The 21,991-nt window shown below is 36.4% G+C and overlaps 1 protein-coding gene across 1 annotated transcript in view; it reads right to left on the bottom strand.

Annotated features, from left to right (window-relative positions):
• Positions 1-21,991, bottom strand: part of LOC114535972 (E3 ubiquitin-protein ligase rnf213-alpha-like) — a gene marked incomplete at its 3' end in the record, with an annotated part of 86,039 nt that overhangs the window by 40,191 nt on the left and 23,857 nt on the right. Inside the window, exons 9-14 of the mRNA XM_028557311.1 lie at positions 18,050-18,342; positions 17,258-17,511; positions 8,069-8,278; positions 4,887-5,088; positions 4,174-4,229; positions 1,307-1,667 (exon numbers count right to left, since the gene is read on the bottom strand). Coding sequence (XP_028413112.1) covers positions 1,307-1,667; positions 4,174-4,229; positions 4,887-5,088; positions 8,069-8,278; positions 17,258-17,511; positions 18,050-18,342 — 1,376 coding nt within the window. The remainder of the gene's footprint in view (positions 1-1,306; positions 1,668-4,173; positions 4,230-4,886; positions 5,089-8,068; positions 8,279-17,257; positions 17,512-18,049; positions 18,343-21,991) is intronic.

Genomic DNA, 21,991 nt, shown 5'->3' with positions numbered 1-21,991 from the left:
TAATGTCAGGTTTTAACAAAATACACCGTGTATGTGTCTCTTCGTCAAGTATAGAAGGTGTTAACTTTATGATGTGAACACTTAAAAGTTTAATATACTTCACCTCTGAATTGCTTGTACATTTTAAAACAATACTGCTTTGCCTGGAGCCTGTATAATACTGTACATCGCAAAATAATTTAGGCACTGCATCGAATACTCGTAATGCGCAGCACCAATTATTTGTAATATATTGTTTAAAAAACATATGTATTTACAAGGTGTCTCAAAAAAAGCGTTGAGGGAACGTCTTTTGCTCTGTCAAGTAGGGTCTTAACAATTGCTTTTTTATCTTTTGGTGGATTGTGGGAATCAAAGGCGAAAAAATCAGTTAATAATCAGTTAATATACTCCAACATCAAATACCGTTTATGTATCGCTTTTTGACAACAACGCTACCTTAATATTCCTTCCTAGTTCTCAGTAGAATGACGATACCGTCAAAACTATATCTGCCTTGGATTGAAACCCGTAACGCAGAACACAAATTTATAGAATGCGCACCTTCTCGAGGATTTAATCGACTTTCGCGTCTAAAATGTTTGAAAACAACACTTTGTTGCACCTTTCTTGTCGAACTCCTTCGTTAATATTTTTCAGGTCCGATAGCACATGCGCATTTTCGTAGTTCAAGCATTTTCCGGGAGATCCTTTATATACCACACGCATCATAAGAAACAAATCTTTCAGAAATTTACAGTAACGACAAAGATTTTTCTATAGCTAATTTTTTGCGAACTTGGAAAAAGCTTGAAAAATATTTAAGTAAAAAAACTAAAATTCTTTAAATAACCTTTCAATCAGTGAATTAGGCATAAATCGAAGGCACCCCCCGGAGTTTACACTATGACTGACTGCATAACTGACTGACTAACTGACTGATGTGAATTTTCGCCACTCACCACAATACTGCAAAGAAACTTTGCGCTAAAAACAAAAACATGGAATGGGGGAAGTAATTTGGACAAAAGTTCTCTATAAACTAGTTTGTACGAGCTTCGGAAATACAATTTTGTATGGAAGGATAAGGTCTGACTTGGTTTCAGTTGTTATCTCAAATGTTTGACATCGCGTAATGTTACTTGCAAGGATCGCTGGGAATTTTCCGGCGCGCATTCATCACTAGACAATCATGTTGGATCAAATCATAAGACGCTCTTATATACTGAAATGTTAGTATCTGGTTCGTTTGATCAAAGTGCTCTTCGCTGCCACTATATCATAGCTGAGTCAACAGGCGGTATATAAGCAATTTAATATCACTGACCTGCAATTCATCGCTCCATTCAGTGGGCGAAATGTATTCGGCATTACGAAAAAATTTTCTTAGTATAAATTCTTTAACAAAACCACGCTGCTTATTTAAGGAAGATGACAGTTCTTTTGGAATCTCTTTCAGTTCAAAAGAAGTGGAATTGTTCTTTTGGCTATTTCCAGCTGCAGATTCGTCTTCAAAATCAATTCCATTTTTTTGAAGTGCAATAGCAGTAATTGAGCATTCAACCAAGCGACAGAGGACAATTACGTCACGAAGATAGAGATTCGGAATAAAATACTGGATAAGTAAGACCAAGTTATTAACTAAAACCGAAGTCTCTGGTAGTCTTTCCTTCGGGTACATTTGGGGACTGAAACAGCAAAAAATGATATTATGTAATTTTGATTATTCGAGCCAATAATAATTATTATAATATATAGCTCATTAATATACAATATTCGTGCACTCGCCTAAATCTACGTACGCGACTGGTCAAAATCAAGCACGTGGTTTCGTGTTGCCTGGCGCACTTAGTCATAGCTTATTCGCAATAACCCAAGAAAATCGTGGTTTATTCAAAAGTGACAGCGTGCAACGAAGCTTGGTTCTTCAATGCACCAATCAATGAACTCAGATTGTATATTAAAAGCGTTAGAGACTTTATGTTCGTGTTTTGTTTACAAATAAACGCACTTGCTGGCCACTTATTTGTGAACAAAACACTCATAGCAGTCTCTAACCGTTAATCATAATATATAAATAATTTGCAATTTTGCATGTCAGTATACATACAATAAAGAATCCATACTGAAATTGTACGGAAATAGTAAAGAAACCGTAGGGATTTGTCAAGGGATATGCAGATAATCCTCTACTATGGATCTTTAATATTTAAGGGTATATGTCTTAAGGCGGCTTGAAACATTTTTTCCATGTTTGGAACATAGGGAAACTGGTATGTAATTCCACACTACAGTTTTTTCGCGCGAGATGTTAAATTGTTATATGGGGAATAACAGGCGCCTGGAAACTTGACGCATGGAAACCTAGCAAACATGCAAATTTTATGGCGAAAAATGCCAGGTCAAAACTCTTTGAAAGCTGTATTTGCCAGAGCGACGAACATTTATAATATAACTCGAATAGAATTGTATAATCTAAAAATTCATATTCGGAGCTTCTACAGTTTTGTACTCAGAATGTACTCAGAACTCAGAATGCAGGATTTTAGTAACGCGACTGCAGCAAAATTCCCAGGGGTAAAAATATTAATTTCGCTATACATAAAAATCTCACGGAAAACGACACAATAAAGAGTTTCCTTTATTGATTATCAATCAGTTCATCTATAACGATAATGCAATAGTGACATAATAATGACACCGCTAAATAATTGCAATAAACATAATTGTTATATACCTAGTGTCAAAATTCATATTTTCTGCTTTCCTATTGGACAAGAGGTCCACGCGTGGAGGGCTTCAAATCTCCATGATTACGTTAAACTTCCCTTATTTTATATATATATATATATATATATATATATATATATATATATAATATATATATATATTTATATATATATATATATATATATATATATATATATATATATATATATATATATATATATAAAAAATAAAATCAATGAAATGTTACAAAATTTTGAATATATTGTTCGCTACACTCTGTGTTTCACGTTTCTTCTGAAACGATCATCAGGCGAATGATTACTCTACAGCAGTTAAAGTTTGTGTGATGACGTTTTCGACGTGCTTGCGCTGATAAATTTTGATATCGAGCACTCTTTCTTCTTGGATACTTTACTTAATTGTATATATATATACATATATAATACATATATATATATATATATATATATATATATATATATATATATATATATTTATATAATATATATATATATATATATATATATATATATAATATATATATAATATATATATATACAGTATATCATATAACTGTCTAGAAATTGTCTCTTCTTTGGCCTACGGTTTATTTTCATTTTGACACTAGATATAATAACAAATCACTTAGGTTTACTGACACATCGGGAAGGCAGTGTGTTTTGTTGACCCGACTTCGGCTTCGCCCCGGGCAACAACGGAGGTTTCGGCGTCAGTAAATAAGTATTAAATAAAACCTGGCGTCTTCGAATACAATAGTAACAAGCATGTATATATATATATGTATATATATATATATATATATATATATATATATATATATATATATATATATATATGTCAAATCGCAGATTTTACAGGGATGAAGAGAAGTTGGCAACGCGGATTTGGGCCTTAATAGGGTCAATGAATTAATTTCAACAGCGATTCCTGAACTCTCACATTTACTGTATGTATTATTTATATTCGTTCATAACCGTCTGCGTGTTGCGAGGTTACGTGGCGAAGAAAAATGGAACTTTACTATTGGATTTTAGTCAATTCGACGTTCCGTTCTGTTCTGGAAGATTTTTCACAAAAATGTATCGAGCCAACGTTACCTACGAAACATTCGTTTCCAAAACTTATCTTATTCAAAAAAATATCGAGGTGTTGAGCATTATCTCATATGATAAAACTGGACGGTAATAAATATCTTATGAGGATTTCTATTTTTGTTGATGGTTTTCTGTTTGTATCTAAAATCACGCCTTGGTCAAATTGATCACACCACACATAAAATATACCAAATATTTCATAATTCGTTCGTTTGTACGAATATTTTATTCTAAACTTGTAATGGACACTCTTCTTCGCTTCAAAAGAACGTAATAATATAATCGAGTGACAAAAAATCATAACATTCAGTAAGCTGCTGTAGGTGACAATAAAAAAGATCTGCAATACCTTTGTTCTAATAAAACCTGGTTTATCTCTTTGAATAACAATTCCAGATAATCTACCTATAAAAGTATACAAAATATAAGTAACCTATGTAGATAAAACAGAAATAATAATAGCTATACATAGAAATCAGCTTTTGTATATGTTTGTCTTTGACAAAAATCATGCACTAAAAACATGTACCATAGGGCGCAGTGTTGCAACGCTGTAAAATCAGACGGTGAAAAAAACTAATTTGATTAATTCTATTTGGTGAAACAACTAATTGGTTGTTATAACCACGTTTTTAAACTTAAAAGTTGGTTCAATAAATTACCTCATTTTAGTACGTCGGTTAAGAAACTTTTGGGGCAGGCTTTAAAAGTTAAAAAGGCTTGCATAAGTCGAAGTTAGTCTTGAAATCTATTTTTCATAAAATATATTAAACCTCGATTTATGGTAAGTTTCGTTTAATCTTTAAATTAGAATCCCATAGACCAGCTCAGCTTGCATGCAAATTAACCCAATTTTAGATGTTGTGATCATATAGCCAATAAAACTAATTTGCATCAAAGCTGAAAAGGTCTACATGATGTATCAGTAAAAAAAAACTGCAACCTAACTAATTCGCAGGGGCCTACGATCTTTTGCTATTGAATAGAAGCGAACATGTATGAATATTAAGTGGTTGCAGTTTTTTTATACACCCTATATTGTGTATTTTTATTTATACTCACAAACTTTTGTGTGTATGAGCGGTTGTTTTTCGTATCTGGTAGTATTTTCCTCAATGTGACGCACAACTCCAAACAAGAAAAAAATCCGGTCTTGAAAAGCTCTCGATAGATTTCAACAGGACATAGAATCAGAAAAGTTCGCCTCAGCAAATGATCCATAGCAAATAAATGCTTTAGTTGTGGTAGCATTTCGATGGCTTTCCTGCGTAGAACAAAAATCACAAGCATATACATTAGAGCATATATACTTAAGCATTTATATTATTGATTAAGGCTGATGGAGATACTTGTCAGCTATCTTCAGACAACTGTCAGCCATGTGATTTAATAATATTTCTGAAAATACAGTTTCTAACATATGGAAGAATTTTTGCTATTAATGAAAAAAGGAGTGAAATCAATGACCAGGCAGGCACTTATGGATAATTAGATGCCTTTAAATCACTATCAAGATTCATATTGTAAAAACTACAGAACAAATCCGAGTATATTTAGAAATGTGCCGTTACGTTTGTTCAACGTGTGCGCGTAGCATGTCAAACGTTAGCCTGAACACAGGCGTCGCAAAGGCGAGATGTTTTGAAAGGTCGTTGGCAATCTTCAGCAATTAAGTGAAATTGACAAATATCTATGCTCTTTAAACTTGAGTAGAGCTTTTGCGAATCACCGTAATGGATGTGCGGCCAGTCGGCCAGTGTAACGATATTCGCGTGAGATAAAATTAAATCCACACACTCGATGTAACTGTATCTACATTCATCCCTTTTAATACAGCGACGATTTCTATATTATACTAGCGAACACTTGTGCGTGAACTTTAAAATTACTGAGACAAAAGGCATGCAGTACTCGCCCGACAATATCCGTGAATATTAACAAGAAACTATAGTAAGCTTTGAAATAAACAAGCTCAGTCTTATTAATTTTTAGAACTAGGTGTTAATTGTGTCAATCGTTTTTTACGGCCCCCGAAAATCTTGGGTGGGAGGGTGGTCCGTCCATCCTGCTCATGCACTTATTCGCTGGAAAAACTGAGCTAGATCTGAGGAATTCTCCCATACTTATACTCCCCGTATCGCCTTAAACATTTATGCTTGCTCAGCCAAGCGTATATTCTTATTTTTTACTTTGCATATCATTAGTACTAATTAAAATACGAGTGGCCGATCCAGAGATCCCATACAGATCGGCCGCGAGTATTTTAACCTGCTTGTGAAATGAATAAATTAAGCTTAATGCATATTAGGGCGTGTGTGTAACAAAGTTATGAATACTGATTAAGATTGGTTGTATCAAAGTTAATATATTAATAACAAGTCATGAGACCTTTATGGAGAATTACAGATGTAAACATGTGACCAAAATACTGCGCAATGATTGCAATAATTAATGATAATTATTCATGAATTTCACAATAAGCTTTGTGAATAGCTATTGCATGTTTAATATATTCCTGCTCCGGCTACTCGTTACAGGTTTGTTTAAAACATTGCTGGAAAATGAATAAAAATATGGCTCTTGCTTAAAGAGGTAATTAGGATGGACATGCTGCATGCTGCAAATTAAAATATTGCAGTAATTAGCTATAATTGCAGTAAATAATGTAAAGTTTCCGCATGTTAACCATAACGTTGCTGCATTTTATAAAATTGCTGCATTTTATATAAAGTTGCTGCATTATGTGCATATTGCTGTATATATCTTATAAAGTTGCTGCATCTTTTATAAAGTTGTTGCATTTTATATAAAGTTGCTGCATCTTAAAAAGTTATGTTATGTCTGCTAGCCCCGATTGCAATACCACAAATCTTAATATTTGCAATATCTACAACCTATCCCAGATCATATCGGAGCCTACTAGAGTTACTAATACAACGAAATCAATTTTATCGTTTGTCAGAGGACGTTATGTTCGAAAGCCCTGCAGATCGACTTGAAGACACAACCAACCGTCGTGGCGTTACGGCAAAGGCTCGAAAACGCGCACGAACTCGCTCGTGAATACTATGACGCGGAGGTTGTAGTTTTGGTGTTGGTGACCGAGTCTGGCTTTTCAATTCAGCAACCAAGAAAGGAGAGTCAAGGAAGCTCAGGCAGCCGCGGTTGAGACCTTACGTTATCGTGGAAAAAAATTCGGACGTGAACTGCTTTCGGACGAGAACGGGACCGGACAGAAACAAATTGTTTATTTCAATCGGTTGAAACTTTGCAAAACGCAGAAAACGGATGGACGAGATCTTGACCAGCGACAGAAACCCGGAGGTCAATCGTGGGATCGAAAGCGACGCCGAACGGTCCTATGTACCGGACGACGCCGACTCTTTAGGCTAGTCAAACGTTGTCAACCCAGTTAAACCACAGTTAATATAATATACATAGTTTGGAAACTTAGGGCTGCTTTTCAGTTACGCGTTTTTTATACGCACTACACGCACGGAAAATTTGAAATGCTTCTAAATTTTTATTATTTAACATCCAGGTCTACAAGAGCGAATTAAAATATGCGGAAAACTAAGTCCTTTCGATTTATTCACCTTTTTTTTTAAAGATAGCATAGCTATGTAAGGATTTAGACTTTCACGTGCGTATAAAAAACGCGTAACTGGAAAGCAGCCTTAAATAAAAGTGCAATACGACTCATTAACTATGTAGTGTCCAGATTTGTGAAAAAAATGGTTCCTTTCTCGTCACGTGTCTATTGTTTTTGAGCCAAACGTACCAATGGCGTTTCCTCGCTAAGCTCCTCAACCTTGACTTGAAAAATATGTTAATTATAGGATTGCTATTGGTTTATCTGTGTAAAATACAATGAGACACGTGATGAGGGACAATTTTTTGCATAAATCTACATGAATATAGTTAATGAGTTGTGTTGTAGTTTTATGTGGTCTCCAAACCATGTATATATTCTATCAACTGTGGTTAAACTAATTAGTTTAGCGTCTATATTTGGTTCACCTGACATCAGTGACGTAATAAAACGCGTGAGACGTAATAAAACGTGTGAAAATGTTTTCGCCGAACGGTCGCTTGCAATTTGCAAATGGTAGTAAATATAATGGGATTTTCTGAAATTCTCTAATGCATGTTACTTGCGCGTGAAAAAGTGTATGTTTATTTACATAATGCCAAAAATTCATACGTACGTAAATGTCTTACTACTTAGAATAAAATAAGCAAACCTTTCAGTCACGTTGCTTCGAAAATCTCTGTAGGGTAACTGATCTAATCCCCACCACTTCCAGTTGCTGAAGTCAGGTTTGGAGCAAATTATGTTCTCATATGGCTTGGCTTGCTGTCGAAGGAAATGCAACAACGGCAAAGCAGACAGCCAATTCATGTCAAAAGAATATTGTTCTTCGTAAAACTTGAGAATTGTCTTTGTAAAGGAACTATATTAGACAGGAATACGCAAATTAAAACGCAAATATTGTAATACACGGTACCGATGTTTTAGGATCATATAAATACATGATCCTAAAATACGTTTAATATTTCCAGCACAATAATTTTTTATCAAGAAATCAATCATAGAATCAGTCAACTGCGTCCGAACTATTACTTTTTTAGTTGCATTGTGAGCGTAAAATACTAATAATTCTACAGTTCTAAAAAAAATATAATAGATCCCCACGAAAACGTTACGTAGTTACAATAGTCATTATACCTATTCCAGAACCACTGACAATAATTGCGTTCGACGAAGGAGAGCGCTTCCTAGCCGTGTCATATCGAGATTTGCGATGTCAAATTTGCCTCGTTCTGATGTGTCGTCATAGTAACTGGAGACCATGTGCTCGCTCTATTTTGATATTTTGTTGTTAATTAAAGCATATGAGCAATCACTGTTGTTAAATTACTCATTTTTCGGGTAACCTTTTGAATCAGACATTTTTGTTACTGACCGTTAACCGAAATCAACACATTCCGAACGCACATCACTAATCTGAGATTACTGCTATTTTAAGATATATGCACATGCGAATGGACTTGAACAGTCGTTAAATATGTTTTCCACTCTGCTCCTGGAAGGCCGGATATTCCATTTCTTTCAAATAGTAAATAAGAATAAACACTTAATTTTTATAGAATATTATACGAACGGAAGTAGATTACCCCTCCCCCATATAGCGAGGAAATCACGCACCGCGTGGACCCCACGCGGGACGTAGGAAACTATCGGATTTCCAAGCAACGCGTTGTCCATAACACCAATATTTCGCTCTAAAAATGTATACATTTTCCCATTCGCCATACCCCTTTTTCCTCCCTTAGAGGCCTTCGCGATGTGGTTGGAGAAGGTGTAAAGCAAAGAAAAGAAGAAAAAGAAGAAAACAACAAAAAGGCTCTTTTTTAAGAACCCCAAAACTTACAAAAGAACGTAAACGAAATCTCGCTGATGTTAATCACATCATATTAATAAACAGCAAGAGAACAGGTTTTTTCCTGAATCCCTCACTATAAACGTTCCAATGCAACGCTTCTAGCGTAATTGAATATATGCACATTAATTCCTCTACATCTGATCAATTCATTATAATCCCAGTGTCGCTAAAATTAAAATAGCCACCTCGCTATTTGGGTTACTAAATTGAGTAAAATAATTTTCTCCCGAACCCTTCAGTGTATAATATTTGTTAGCAAACTGACCAGGGGAAACGTTTCAATGCAACGCTTCTGGCGTAATTATATTCACATTAATCCCTCTATTGTCTGATCAATTCATTAATATCGCAGTGTCACCAACATTAAAAGAGCTATTAGGTTTGAGTTTAGTTAACAATAGGAGGATCTTGTAACCGAAGGTGCTTCATCTACTGTGAAAACGCTACAGCATATTACTTATCATTCGATATTATGACAGCCAACATCAAATTTTCATGGAAAGACGAACTTATACAACGTATCGACATGTGTTTTTCCAGTCTTGAAAATAAAATTCTAAATGAACTGACGGAAAAGGCAAAAGAAAAATGGATACCTATCTAGGATGAAAGTCAAACATTTACAAACAAACGGTTTATTCGAATGATTTGGCGCGCGTGCGTTCGTCATGGATATATTGACAAACGTTATGAAATCTTGGATGTTCTTGTTGATAACATGAAAATTGGTGCATGTATGGAAATAATATGGCGCTCGTGCATTCGTTATGGACATATTGACACATGTTACGAACAAATAAAAATTAAAGTATGAACTAACAGAGGGGAAGTATCGCACAGCATACATAGAAAACGAACTTTTAAAATAAACAGTCCTAATGTTATGAAAATACTATTAAAATGTTGACATACGAAATGTGTACCCTCACAAATAAAATATTTTCCTCGCAAATCCTTACTGTGTAATTAATTACGGTTTACCAACGTCACACTCTCATCCTGCATGGAGACCGCGCATATATTCGGGAAAATCCGATAGTTTCCGACGTCCCGCGTGGGGTCCACCCGGTGCGTGATTTCCTCGCTATATGGGGGGGGGGGTAATCTACTAACGGAAGACAAGGTTTTGAAGAACATTTTTAATATCTGCCTTTTCGTTGCGAAGGATCGAAAACTCACTCGTTCGCTGCGCTCACTCGTTCGTATTGCGATCCTTCACAACTCGTGCATAAAAATCGTACGTACTCGCTAACCATGAAGTAATCTCTATATATTTTGTCTTTTGTACTGGCTAAGCAAACAATATTTAGAAACAATGGCTAATTATAAACGTTAAAACAACGTATGATTAACGTGTCCGATAATGTGTATATATTTATGTAATGTTCTCCATAGTTTATGCTAATAATATAAACTGTGTATAACTTGAAGTATGAATGTTAATACCCCCAGTGGCATTTCTTCAGTTGAAACATAATGAATCTTTACTTCCTTGTTTTCCACTCTTCCTCTTATGAAATGTAATTTCGTATCCAGATGTTTGGATCGTTTATGGATTATTACACATCTTTATGCATGATTAGGTGTCTTTGCCAATGTCTCAGTCAGTTTCTTCATAGGTATACCAGGATCTTCTAGGAGAGTTTGTAAGTAGATAACTTCTTGGACAGCTGTCGCCTTGGCTTGATACTCTGCCTCTGCAGATGAAAGTGCAACGGTTGCCTGTTTCTTTACCTCCAATGGCGCCACCGTTCCCTTCAAACCAAAAGTAGTATCTTGTGGTTGACTTGCGATTGTCGAGACCACTCAGCATCTGAGTCACCAATCACATTGAGGTTTGAATTCTTTGAGAATGTTAATTGTAAACTTGAGGAACTTAATTAACTTTATTCAGCACTTTTAGCAATACTAGATTACATATTTTAAACGGCTTGAATTCCAACCAATCCATGCCAAATATCACATTAATCGACAATCCCTGTATTCAAATTCCTACAAAAGGCCTAACTTTTTTCCACTTAAACATTCAGGCTATAACAAATAAATTGGACCAAGGCAATTGGAATTTATTAGGGATCGAAATAAAAACAATATCATATTCTGCTTCTCTCAAACTCATTTAAACGCTAGCTGGTCTGATGCAGAATTGCAAATTGAGGAGTTTAACCTTATTAGAAAGATAGAACATATGTTTCCGGTGGAGGTATTCTAATCTATATTCCTAATGGACGACTTGCGCTTTAGACTAATTTTTGATCGAAGTAACTAGAAGATAATAAATCATCACAGCTAGAAAGATCTTACTTAAATTAGTGCGAATGCAAAGTTTGGCTGCGAAATTTTGTAAATTACGGAAAATATAACCATGCGAAGTTGGAAAATTTTGTATGCTTTTTATTACGTGCGGAAATGTGTAACTTATTTAGTTACAAACTTCCGGTCGTAATACAAAAGTATACAAAATTCGTCAACCTCGCATGGCTATATTTTCCGTAATTTACAACAATTCGCAGCCAAACTTGGCAGTTTTACTAATTTTAGTAAGATCTTTCAGAAAATGTCCTTTTTATCGCCGAGGTAAGAAATTAGTCTAAAGCGCAAGTCGTCCATTCAATTGACTTTAAATATCTTCTTTCAATATCTTCTCAATATCTCTTGACTTTCAATCATTGGCACCTATTATACTTCACATTTGTAATACCCTCAAATCGTTCCCAACATGTGGAAGAAAGCCAGACTGATTCCAATCTATAAGGCTGAAATCCCTACCGAGAGAAGCAACTACAGACTTATTTCTATACCACCTATCCTATCCAAACTCCTCGAACGTCATGTTGCTGATTCATATTTGAAATTTCTTAGTGAAAACAATATTTTGTCGAATTGTCAGCATGGTTTCCGAGCTCACCATTCTTGTGAATCTACTTTAATTTTAATTTATGAACACCATCTTAATAATATTGAGCAAGGTTTGATCAATGGAATGGCTCTTATTGATTTCTCCAAAGCATTCGACTTAGTCGATCATAACATATTATTGCAGAAATTAGAACAATATGGAATTACACCCTTGACGTTAAGATCGTTTAAATGGTTCCTGAATGACCATCACCTGCCTTGATAAAATCTGGCGTGCCTCAAGGCTTTCTTGTTTTTATTAACGATTTATCCATCTTTATCCAAGTCCAAGCCTTTCTCGTTGCGGATGACTCTAGCTTGGTCAACGTACGCTTCGTACCAATTCTTTGCACCTTGTTTTAAACATTAGATTGATTTGTTAAGTTTGCATACCGTCTTTTGTCCTTAATTTGCCTACTTGGTAAAACCTTGTGATTGCTCTAGGTAGTCATCTTTTATCTCGGAGTGTAGTTAGGCCGACTTCACGTCCATCCAGCCAAGATACAAATCCTTTTGTGCAGCTGTTGGTAATAGAATTCCGGCGGACGTTTTCCGGATCGAAGGTTGGAGCGTATGTGTCAAAGTAATCTAGACCTTCAACTTGAGCATAACCCTTGGCTACGTATCTTGCTTTAAATTTATGGACTTCTCCATTGGCTCCGTGTTTTACCCTATAGACCCATGTTTCAGGTAAAACTTGTTTATTCTCTGGTTCGTTTACTAGTGTTTATGCCTTATTTCCATTAGTGAATCATACTCTGCTTTCATAGCTTTTCGCCAGTTTACAGCTTGCAGCGAATTAACAGCTTGGTTATATGCCTTGGGCCCTTGTATGTCTTCATCTTTAGTCGCATTGAACGTGTACGGGAATCCGTATCTTTTCTTCGAATCGAATTCTTGTATTCTTCCGAAAAATCTAGCTTTTGTTGATCTCGAATCCTAGATGTAGAATCGTAGATGATTTCGTCTTGGGGGTTTTCCGGTAAAGAGTTCGAACGGACTTTTACCTTCTTTGCTGTTGGCACAAACGGTGAGATTTCTGATATGAACTGCTGTAGATAAGGCTCTTGCCCAATAGCGTTTTGGTAACCGTGCTTGGATTAATAGATATCGTCCCATTTCCACTAGAGTTCGGTTGAAACGTTCCGCATCTCCGAAGACAACATTTCACCTCCAACATTTTACCCTCCTTCTTGAAAAATTTCCTTGGCGACCAAGTTAATGTTGGTTTGGCTTTCAAAGGGAAGTCGACCGAAATGCCATATCCATCTTCATTAAGGTTGCACCACCAATCATCGGGTGGGTGTTTAAACCTACAGAAATCATTTCTTTCATACAAGTGATGCCCACGGTGCTGACAGGGAGTCCCTTCTCCATACATCTAAGTCCATGGAGACATAGAATGGTGCCGATCGCTGGCTTCGAAGTGCACCAGTCACACCACAAGCAAATTAAGTAAAGATGCCGCCTGGAGTCTCTTATCCATTATTGGAGGTTCCTCATAGTTTCTGCAAATTCAAAAATAATTTGATTATTAAAAAGTGATAAAATGCAATTAAGTATACTAAATATAGAATCAAATATATAATAATAGCATATAAAGAATCCAAAGTAAGAAATATATCCTGGGTTTCCCTTCACAAAACTGAAGCCATTTTTTAACTCTGGAAAAGTTATTTAATTACAGTATATCAAACAGTATTCTATTAGCTCAACTTTTGGGTTATTTATAAAACATAAACTTACCTCAACAGATCCAGTGTTAGGTTCTCTGAAGGTTCCCAGGTGGATGTTTCCAGAGGCCATCCCTTCCATTTTATTAAGTATTCGTAGCCCTGTAAACAAACATGATTCCTATGATTTAATGACATTATGTGAGCCAATAAAAGTATACACTATGCATTAAAATATAAAAGCATAATCCAATATTTACTATGAAACATGTAAGACGCGAAATGAAGACATTACTCACGTGGGAAACTCTGCGCCTTGTTATTATTCTTTCGACTTCAAAAAACCCACTATTCTTTCTTAACTTCGGTCTCTTCGCAGTGTCGTATAATACGACTGATGAAAGGGCGTATAGTTGCGTATAGTCCACGATTTTGTAAGAACGTTTTGAGGAGCGACTGGTAGCCATGTTTACTTCGACTTTGTGGTTTTAATGGATAAATTGGGATCGCGAAGGGGGATACATAAGGACACATATAGATATATGTTTTGAAAGAAGATCGCTGCTTAAAAATGCGCGGGCTCAAATGTCCGAAATTTCTGGCGATGGTTGTTTTGTAATCGTGTTCGCAGCTCGGTGAAATTACTTGCTGGGTTGAAGCTTTCTTGTACCACAAAGTGCTCATACCTTTACGTTTATAACTAGGGCATTAAACAGTGTTTCTGATATTTTCTCACCAGCTTCGGTTAGTCGAGACATGAGTTCTTGTGCTCGGATGAAATATTCTGCTAATTTTTCATTTTCGCCCGATTGTAGTCAGGATATTTGACGAACTAAGCTTACAACAGTTGGTTTGTCAACATTAGAATACCTTTGTTGCAGCAAACGTCAAGCTTTTCCTCCGTCTCCAGTACCCTCCGGTGACAGGTAGTCGTGTCGTATATATAAGAGACTGTTATTATCGAGAGCTAGGGCAATGTGACACCATACCGTGTTAATTCTTTCATTTCTTTTCTAGATTTGTTCAATTCTTTCTTGTACTTTTGTCTTCCATTCGGCGTTTTGTCCATTCGAAGCCTCCTCCGCGAACGGTGCTATTTTCTCAATTCCTCTTTCCCGAGAAGTTCTTTATACAGACCTTTTGTTTGCATGTACGCAACAAATTTCGTACTCCACGCTGGATAATTCTCAGCTTTTCCATCGAAAACTAGCCATTTTATCGTTCGACTGTCCATAGCGACGTTCCTGGGCCCGTAACCTGTTAGATTATTTGGTTTATTTCGAATAATAATGGAGTATATTTAACATAATTGTCTTTAGTTCTCGCTTAGATGTATTTATTATTAAATAATAAAAGAAGTTAATGTTATACGGGTCTTCGTATCGTAGTGTCTCGGGTCTTAGTACGCTGGTCCGGTCGGTTACTTGCCCCCTCCTGTGAGTAGAAATATGAGCCCAGCTTGCCTGATCGAGTTGTTAGTTGCTTGCGTGACCCATCCCTCCCTTTCCCTAACGACTTCACGCGATGTTGTGAACTCTACGGAAGAAGCGTCTTATTAATCTCGCTGGTTTTTGGTTAGTTTTTGTTTTGCAGGATTAAGCACAGTTCTTTTCACACCCGTTTTGGTCGTTGAATTGGTGTTTGGGGTAAAGGTAAATTTATTAATGATCGCCACATTTACAGGTATTTTTCTTTTTTTGTGTGTGTGTGTTGTGTACTTTGATGTTCGTATCGTTTATTCCACGGTTTTACTTCAGTGACTCACGTGTGACAGTTGATCACGGGATGGAGGAGGTACCGTTAAAATAGCATGGTTCGTAGAGTTATTATCTGCCCCGAAAACAGCAAACTCAAAAGAAACACCGTTTCACCCCTAGCCCGATCGTTTCGCTCGGATACCGTCTCCATCCCTACCGATCGGCAGCGGGCAAAAATATAGTGTAAGAGCTGGTGTGCTATCCTACTGATGTGAGCCTTAGGATCCGTTAGAACGTTAACAAACAATATGTATAAACAATGGCTGACCATAAACGCTACAGCATCGTGTCCGATGATCTCTATATATTACTGTAATGCTCTCTATAATTTATGCCAATAATATAAACTTGAAGTATTAATTAATTAAAATATTATTAATGAGTATAAATGTTAACAGTCTGGAAGTTCGACGATGACTGACTCTGATGACTGGGGAAGAAATTGATACCGTTAATAGAAGAAGCAAAGCAAAGAAGTATAATACAGCCTTCGAAGAAATGCAACTAAACTTGAATGATGCTGGCCACAAGTAGTGAGAGGTAGAAATTGATATTCTAGGGCCATAGGTTGGATAAAACCATCTGATCACATGTTAGCATAGAATTTATAACAGCATACCACCAATTGCTTTCCCAACTCATAGTGCATGCTGCAGCGATATGGATGATCAAAACGCACTTTCTAAACATACGAACATTTCTTGTACTGCATAGGTGGTTTGTTTGAGTAAATAGCAAAGTGTCTGAGATATCTTCTCTGTAAATAACTCCACACCACGATCGACTAATGTTTGGTGTAAGTCTAAAATGACTGTCTTAAGAGCGAAATACCTCGGGCTGTTGGGTTTGTTCATTTCTTCTCAGACAAAACACACGTCAAACCAAATGCTTGACAAAATCTTCCATGACTTTTTCCTTACATACATCTCTTTCAAAGTATCGTCAAAATTAGCGTACAGCATTTTAATGACCGTTAGTAATGCGTTAGTAACGTTTTTTCAGCTTAACAAGTAGCATTTTAATGATTCTTAGTAATGCTGCACCGTTAGTGCACCACCTCAATGAAAGGTGTCGAATGGCCTTTACAATACTCATGCGAAGTTGGGAAGTTTTGGTAAACTTTTGTATTACTGGGAGAAGTATGTAACTAAATTAGTTACACATTCTCACAGTTGATACAAAGGTGTTAGAAAATTTCCCAACTCTGGATCGCTGTATTTTCCGTATTTTACAAAATTTTCTAACTACAAATTTTGCCTTCGCATTAATTTTAGTATTAGATGTTTTATTTTCTTATTATTACTTCGATCAAAAATTGCACTTTACTGCAAGTCGTCCATTGAAACTGGGAAAGTAGTTATTTTAAACTAAGTTTAAAGGTTAAAGCTAAGTTAAAAGGATAACCAATTGAAAATTCGGTGAAGCATTTATATCGAACTGGATGTATTCGTATAGCACATCTATAAATGAATTTGATAGCTCGAATAACAACTTATATTCAATGGTATTTACGAGTACAATAACCGTTTACTGTTGGAAATATGCCCTAAACTGCCCTAAACTGCCCTAAACTGCCCTAAATTGGCGAGGGGGTTTTGCATGCATGTTTTTCTAGTATATGATTTTAATCTCGTGTACAAGCAATAACAAAAACTTACCTCAAAACATCTTTGTCAAAAACACCAATCCTTTTTACAAATTCTAGGCACACAGCTCTTTCTGCTGGTAGTTTTAGACATTTCAATAAAGCTTCATTTCTTTCTGTCTTCAGCGAAATGTGATACTTGGTAAACACGTATACTATTAACACTGACGACATCACTGCAGCGACTTTAGTTTTCGCATCGTTCGTGTCACTTTCCAAAATTTTCAAGCTTTTTTGGACAGTTGGCATCAAAATTTCCTCAAAAATCTATTGGGAAAAGCAGATATTATTTTTTAATTTTATTGCTATTTTTTACACAAAATCATCCCAAAATGCCAGTCATCTCCTCGGTTTAAACGAAAGATCGGTTGATTATTACTGATTCTAATTGAATGGAATAGTGATTGCATGAATGATGAAAATTATTATAAGATTCAAACATATATAATGAAAAAAACGTATATAATTGCTATAGGAAGCATTGCCTCAAATATTTGTGAAAAGATATACCTAATCAAATCAGGAAATGTTATTTCATTAAATAAATTCACTTGACTGTTTATACTGTTTAAATGGGCCTTTAATAGTAATTATCTTAATATCCCAGTTCATAGCATAATTGTATGTTTTACATCAGAATCTATATTAGCCCTGCAATAGCTTTTTTAGTGTTTGAGTTATATTCAAACAGAGATAAAGTATTTTGGGGGCCACCGGGTAGATCATATATGAGTCCGTAGGATTATCGCGTCATGTTATTAACCGGATCTTAAACATCCTTAAACTTGTTGACTTCTGGGCTTACCTCCCAAATTTTAAGTTTGCTATAACTGACATCATGGCGACGAGAATCTCGACGCATGTCAGATGTCCAAGTAGCAATAGTTCCTTCATACAGACATTCAAGTTTCTCCAGTAATTCCAATAGCTCACAGGTAGTAGTGAAAGAGTCTACGTTAAAACTATTCCATTTTTCCAAAAAAAATTTGAAGAAAGCCCTTCTGTTATTAATTACACTTGTCTGCCATCCAGATGGCAAAAATTTGCTGAGTGTAGATGCCGCAGGATAGATAAACCCGTCATAGATATGCAAAGTTTCTGAAATTACAAATGTTAAAAAAATGTGTTAATAATTTTAGCAATTTTCAACACTCACATAGATGCCTTGTTTAAATGCCGTATGGCATACACTTACAGAAGTAACCGAACCGTCCTCTGAGTTCTTAAAAATTAAATTCATTAATAGCAATCTGACACTAAAATATAGCAACGAGAAATTATCTCCAGTTATCTCAAGCGGGTTCAAATTGGCAACTTCGGACAACTATACACCGCCGCTCCATACCATATATTGAGTTATCGAGCCAAACTAGCAAGTTTGAATATAAATAGCCTACTATAATTCCCACTTAGGTATAAGTGGACAGTTTCTTGAAAATGTTTTTCATGTTCCTTCAACGATTATAGCCTCAGAGTGAAAATGCCTGGCCTTAATATATTAACTGTATGCCGTGAAAATCACGAAAACATTTAGCTATTAAAGATTGCCATATATAGAGAGCATGCAGAAAACGATTGCGAGGACACCACCGCGAGAACTATTTGACATATACGCCTAATGGCTGACGGAAGAATTAATGAATGTACATTTTTTGTACATTGGTTCATTGGTTTTTTAAAATATTTTTATGAAATATTGTTGTTCGAGTATCTAATATTCATTTGTGATAATATTTCAGGGATTCTCGTTGTTTTCATATGAAATTTTGCGAGTGAATTTCGTGTGTATGTGTATATTATTACAAGAGTTTATATGTAGTGTGATATGGCAAATAGTAACCATTATTACTAATATTAACCAATGACGTAACCTGATGTATATAAACTAAGTGTATTGACATTAAGGGGGATTATTGTTCGAAAAATAATTGCACATGGTGGCAGCTGTGGGATCTATACAAAATAGCTATTGATAAACATATATGGCAGAATCAAACAACGGCAACGAAAAAAATATTGCGCGAAGTTTGACAACTTATCAAATAACACCGCCGTCAAAGTTTAGCTTTCAATCCTCGGAATGGACCCGATGAACTCGCCGATTTGAGCGGTCATAATTAGAATTGTTACAGAACTTGACAAGACTGTCAAGAGAGACGAAGAGAAACAAGTCAATGCGCTTATCTACACCATAGCCATAGGCAATAAGGCACACGATATAATCACATCGCGACGAGGAGATCCTCAGCGACGAGGAGATCAAAAGCTACGAAACAGTTCGAAACAAGTTCGAAAATCACTTCATCACTAAACAAAATGTGATTTTCGAAAGAGCGAATAAAATTTAATGTTGGAACTCAAGACGAAAACGAACCCGTGGAAAGCTTCATTACCGACCTTCATTGCCTCGCCAAGTACTGCGAATTTGGGGTACTGAAAGATCAATTAATACGAGATTGAATCGTAGTTGGACTGCAGAACAAGAAACTATATATCGAAGAACTTACAACCAGATCTAAATCTCACTCTAGAGAAAGCTATGTCTCAAGCAAGACAAAGCGGGGAAATCAAAAAGCAACAAGTGTTATTCAAGGAGAAAAAGTTACCGGAAATAGCGAGCACAATATCGACAACATATCTAAGAATAGAAAGCAACAACGTTTCCGTGAAGGCCATTTTACTCCGAGTACTAGTAAACACAGCAAATTTTACAAGCTCAAATGTTCACGGTGTCTCGGAACACCACACTCCTGGCAATCGTGCCCAGCAAGTGATTCCATATGTCATAATTGTTCGAAGACGGGACATTGGGCAAAGGCATGTCGAAGCCAAACGGGCCAACAATTGCGAAAGCAAGAAATAAAGGAATTAAATTCCCGGCAAGAAAACAGGGAAGAGAATTCGTCAGAAGATGAGCCATATTTCCAGGGTGAAATATTACACCTAGACACTGTCGGCAACACTAGCAGTAAATTGTGGACTGCAGACATCAAAGTAAATGAAGAAAACATAAGATTCAAATTCGACAGTGGCGCTGACGTCACAGTGATACCATTAAGAACATTTCAACAACGAAAACTACCTCAAAAGCTCGACTCGACTGGAAAAGTCCTAATGGGTCCATGTAAGCACAAGTTGCACTGTATTGGAACATCGCATCGCAGCTCCGACAAGAAAACCAGACAACGACAAAAGAAATATTTGTCGTGAAAGGCTTAGAAAGACCACTACTCGGAAGGCAAGCATCCCAGAATCTGAAGCTAATCAATCAAGTCAACGTGGATGTACTAAACAAGGTTGAAATAGAAAAAAATATAAGAGAAAAGCATACCAATCTCTTTACTGGTCTCGGACAAATTAAAAACCTAGAATACGATATCAAAATCACTCAAGATGCAATCACGTTTGCCATCACAGTACCACGACAAGTACCGATTCCACTCCGCAAAGAAACTCAACGAAAAATAAAAAGAATCGAACAAAACGGAGTCGAACATATCGCGGATTGAAGATCCGACTGAACGGTGCGCCCCGATGGTGATAACACCAAAAAGCAATAGAAAGGTTCGGATATGTGTAGATCTCACGAAGCTCAATCAGTACGTACAACGCGAAAACCACCCACTACCAATACCCGAAACAACATTTGCAAACCTTGCTGGTGCTCGGCATTTCTCAAAATTAGATGCGAACTCGGGATTCTGGCAAATTAGACTGTCAGAACGGGCAAGACCTCCCACAACGTTCATCACCCTGTGGGGACGATATTGCTTTAACGTTCTTCGCTTTTGAATAAGCTCAGGCTCTGAAAAGTTTCAGAAGTGTATGTCTCAAATCCTCGAAGGTTAAGAAGGTGTCGAATGCAACATTGATGATGTTCTAATATATGGTACAACGCAAGAGGAGCACGACTAAAGATTAGAAAGGTACTACAACGACTCGGCGATGCCAACGTCACCCTCAATCCTGAAAAGTGTGTATTCAACGTCCTCAGCGTGAAATTTTTAGGTCAGATTGTCGGATATGACGGCATAAAACCGGACCAAGAGAAAATACAAGCGATCCTGAAAATGCCACCCCCAACTAACCCACATGAAGTCCGTTCCTTCCTGGATATGGTGAATCAATTCAGCAAATTTACCACCAATTTCGCAGTCATGACAAAACCCATCCGCGAGACTAAGTACGCGCAAATAGAAAAAGAGGTTCTAACAGTTACTTGGGCATGTGAGCGGTCAAGCAACTACATCATTGGAAAGTCGATAACAATAGAAACTGACCATATAAAACACTGGTTCCCCTGCTCACCCAACACACGGTCGATAAACTACCTCCAAGGCTACAACGCTATAAGATGAGACTCATGAGATTTCACATCAAGGAAGTCCGACACGTACCTGGAAAACTACACTACACAGAAAAATACCTGAGGCACAGCTTAATCAACGATAGAAGAACAGGAAATGAATACCTACATCTCCAGTGTAATGGAAGCACTCCCGTCATCAAATCCAAGATTGAAACAAATACAACAAGCTCAAGATAATGATGAGGTATTCAAAGAAGTGAAGAAGTACTGCATGGATCAATGGCCAGACAAGGATCATGTCATCTGGGCAGTAAAACCATACTGGTCAGTACATGGAGAACTAACAATTGTTGACGGGTTATTACTAAAAGGAACAAGACTAGTTTTTCCATCCAGTCTTCAACGCCAAATCCTTGCCCAAATACACCAAGGGATTAA

The sequence above is a fragment of the Dendronephthya gigantea genome, unplaced genomic scaffold, assembly GCF_004324835.1.
Source record: "Dendronephthya gigantea isolate DGI-Jeju-01 unplaced genomic scaffold, DenGig_1.0 000128F, whole genome shotgun sequence".
Classification (NCBI taxonomy): Eukaryota; Metazoa; Cnidaria; class Anthozoa; order Malacalcyonacea; family Nephtheidae; genus Dendronephthya; species Dendronephthya gigantea.
Note: the sequence above shows the minus strand (reverse complement) of the source record. Positions and strands in the feature narration are given on the sequence as shown.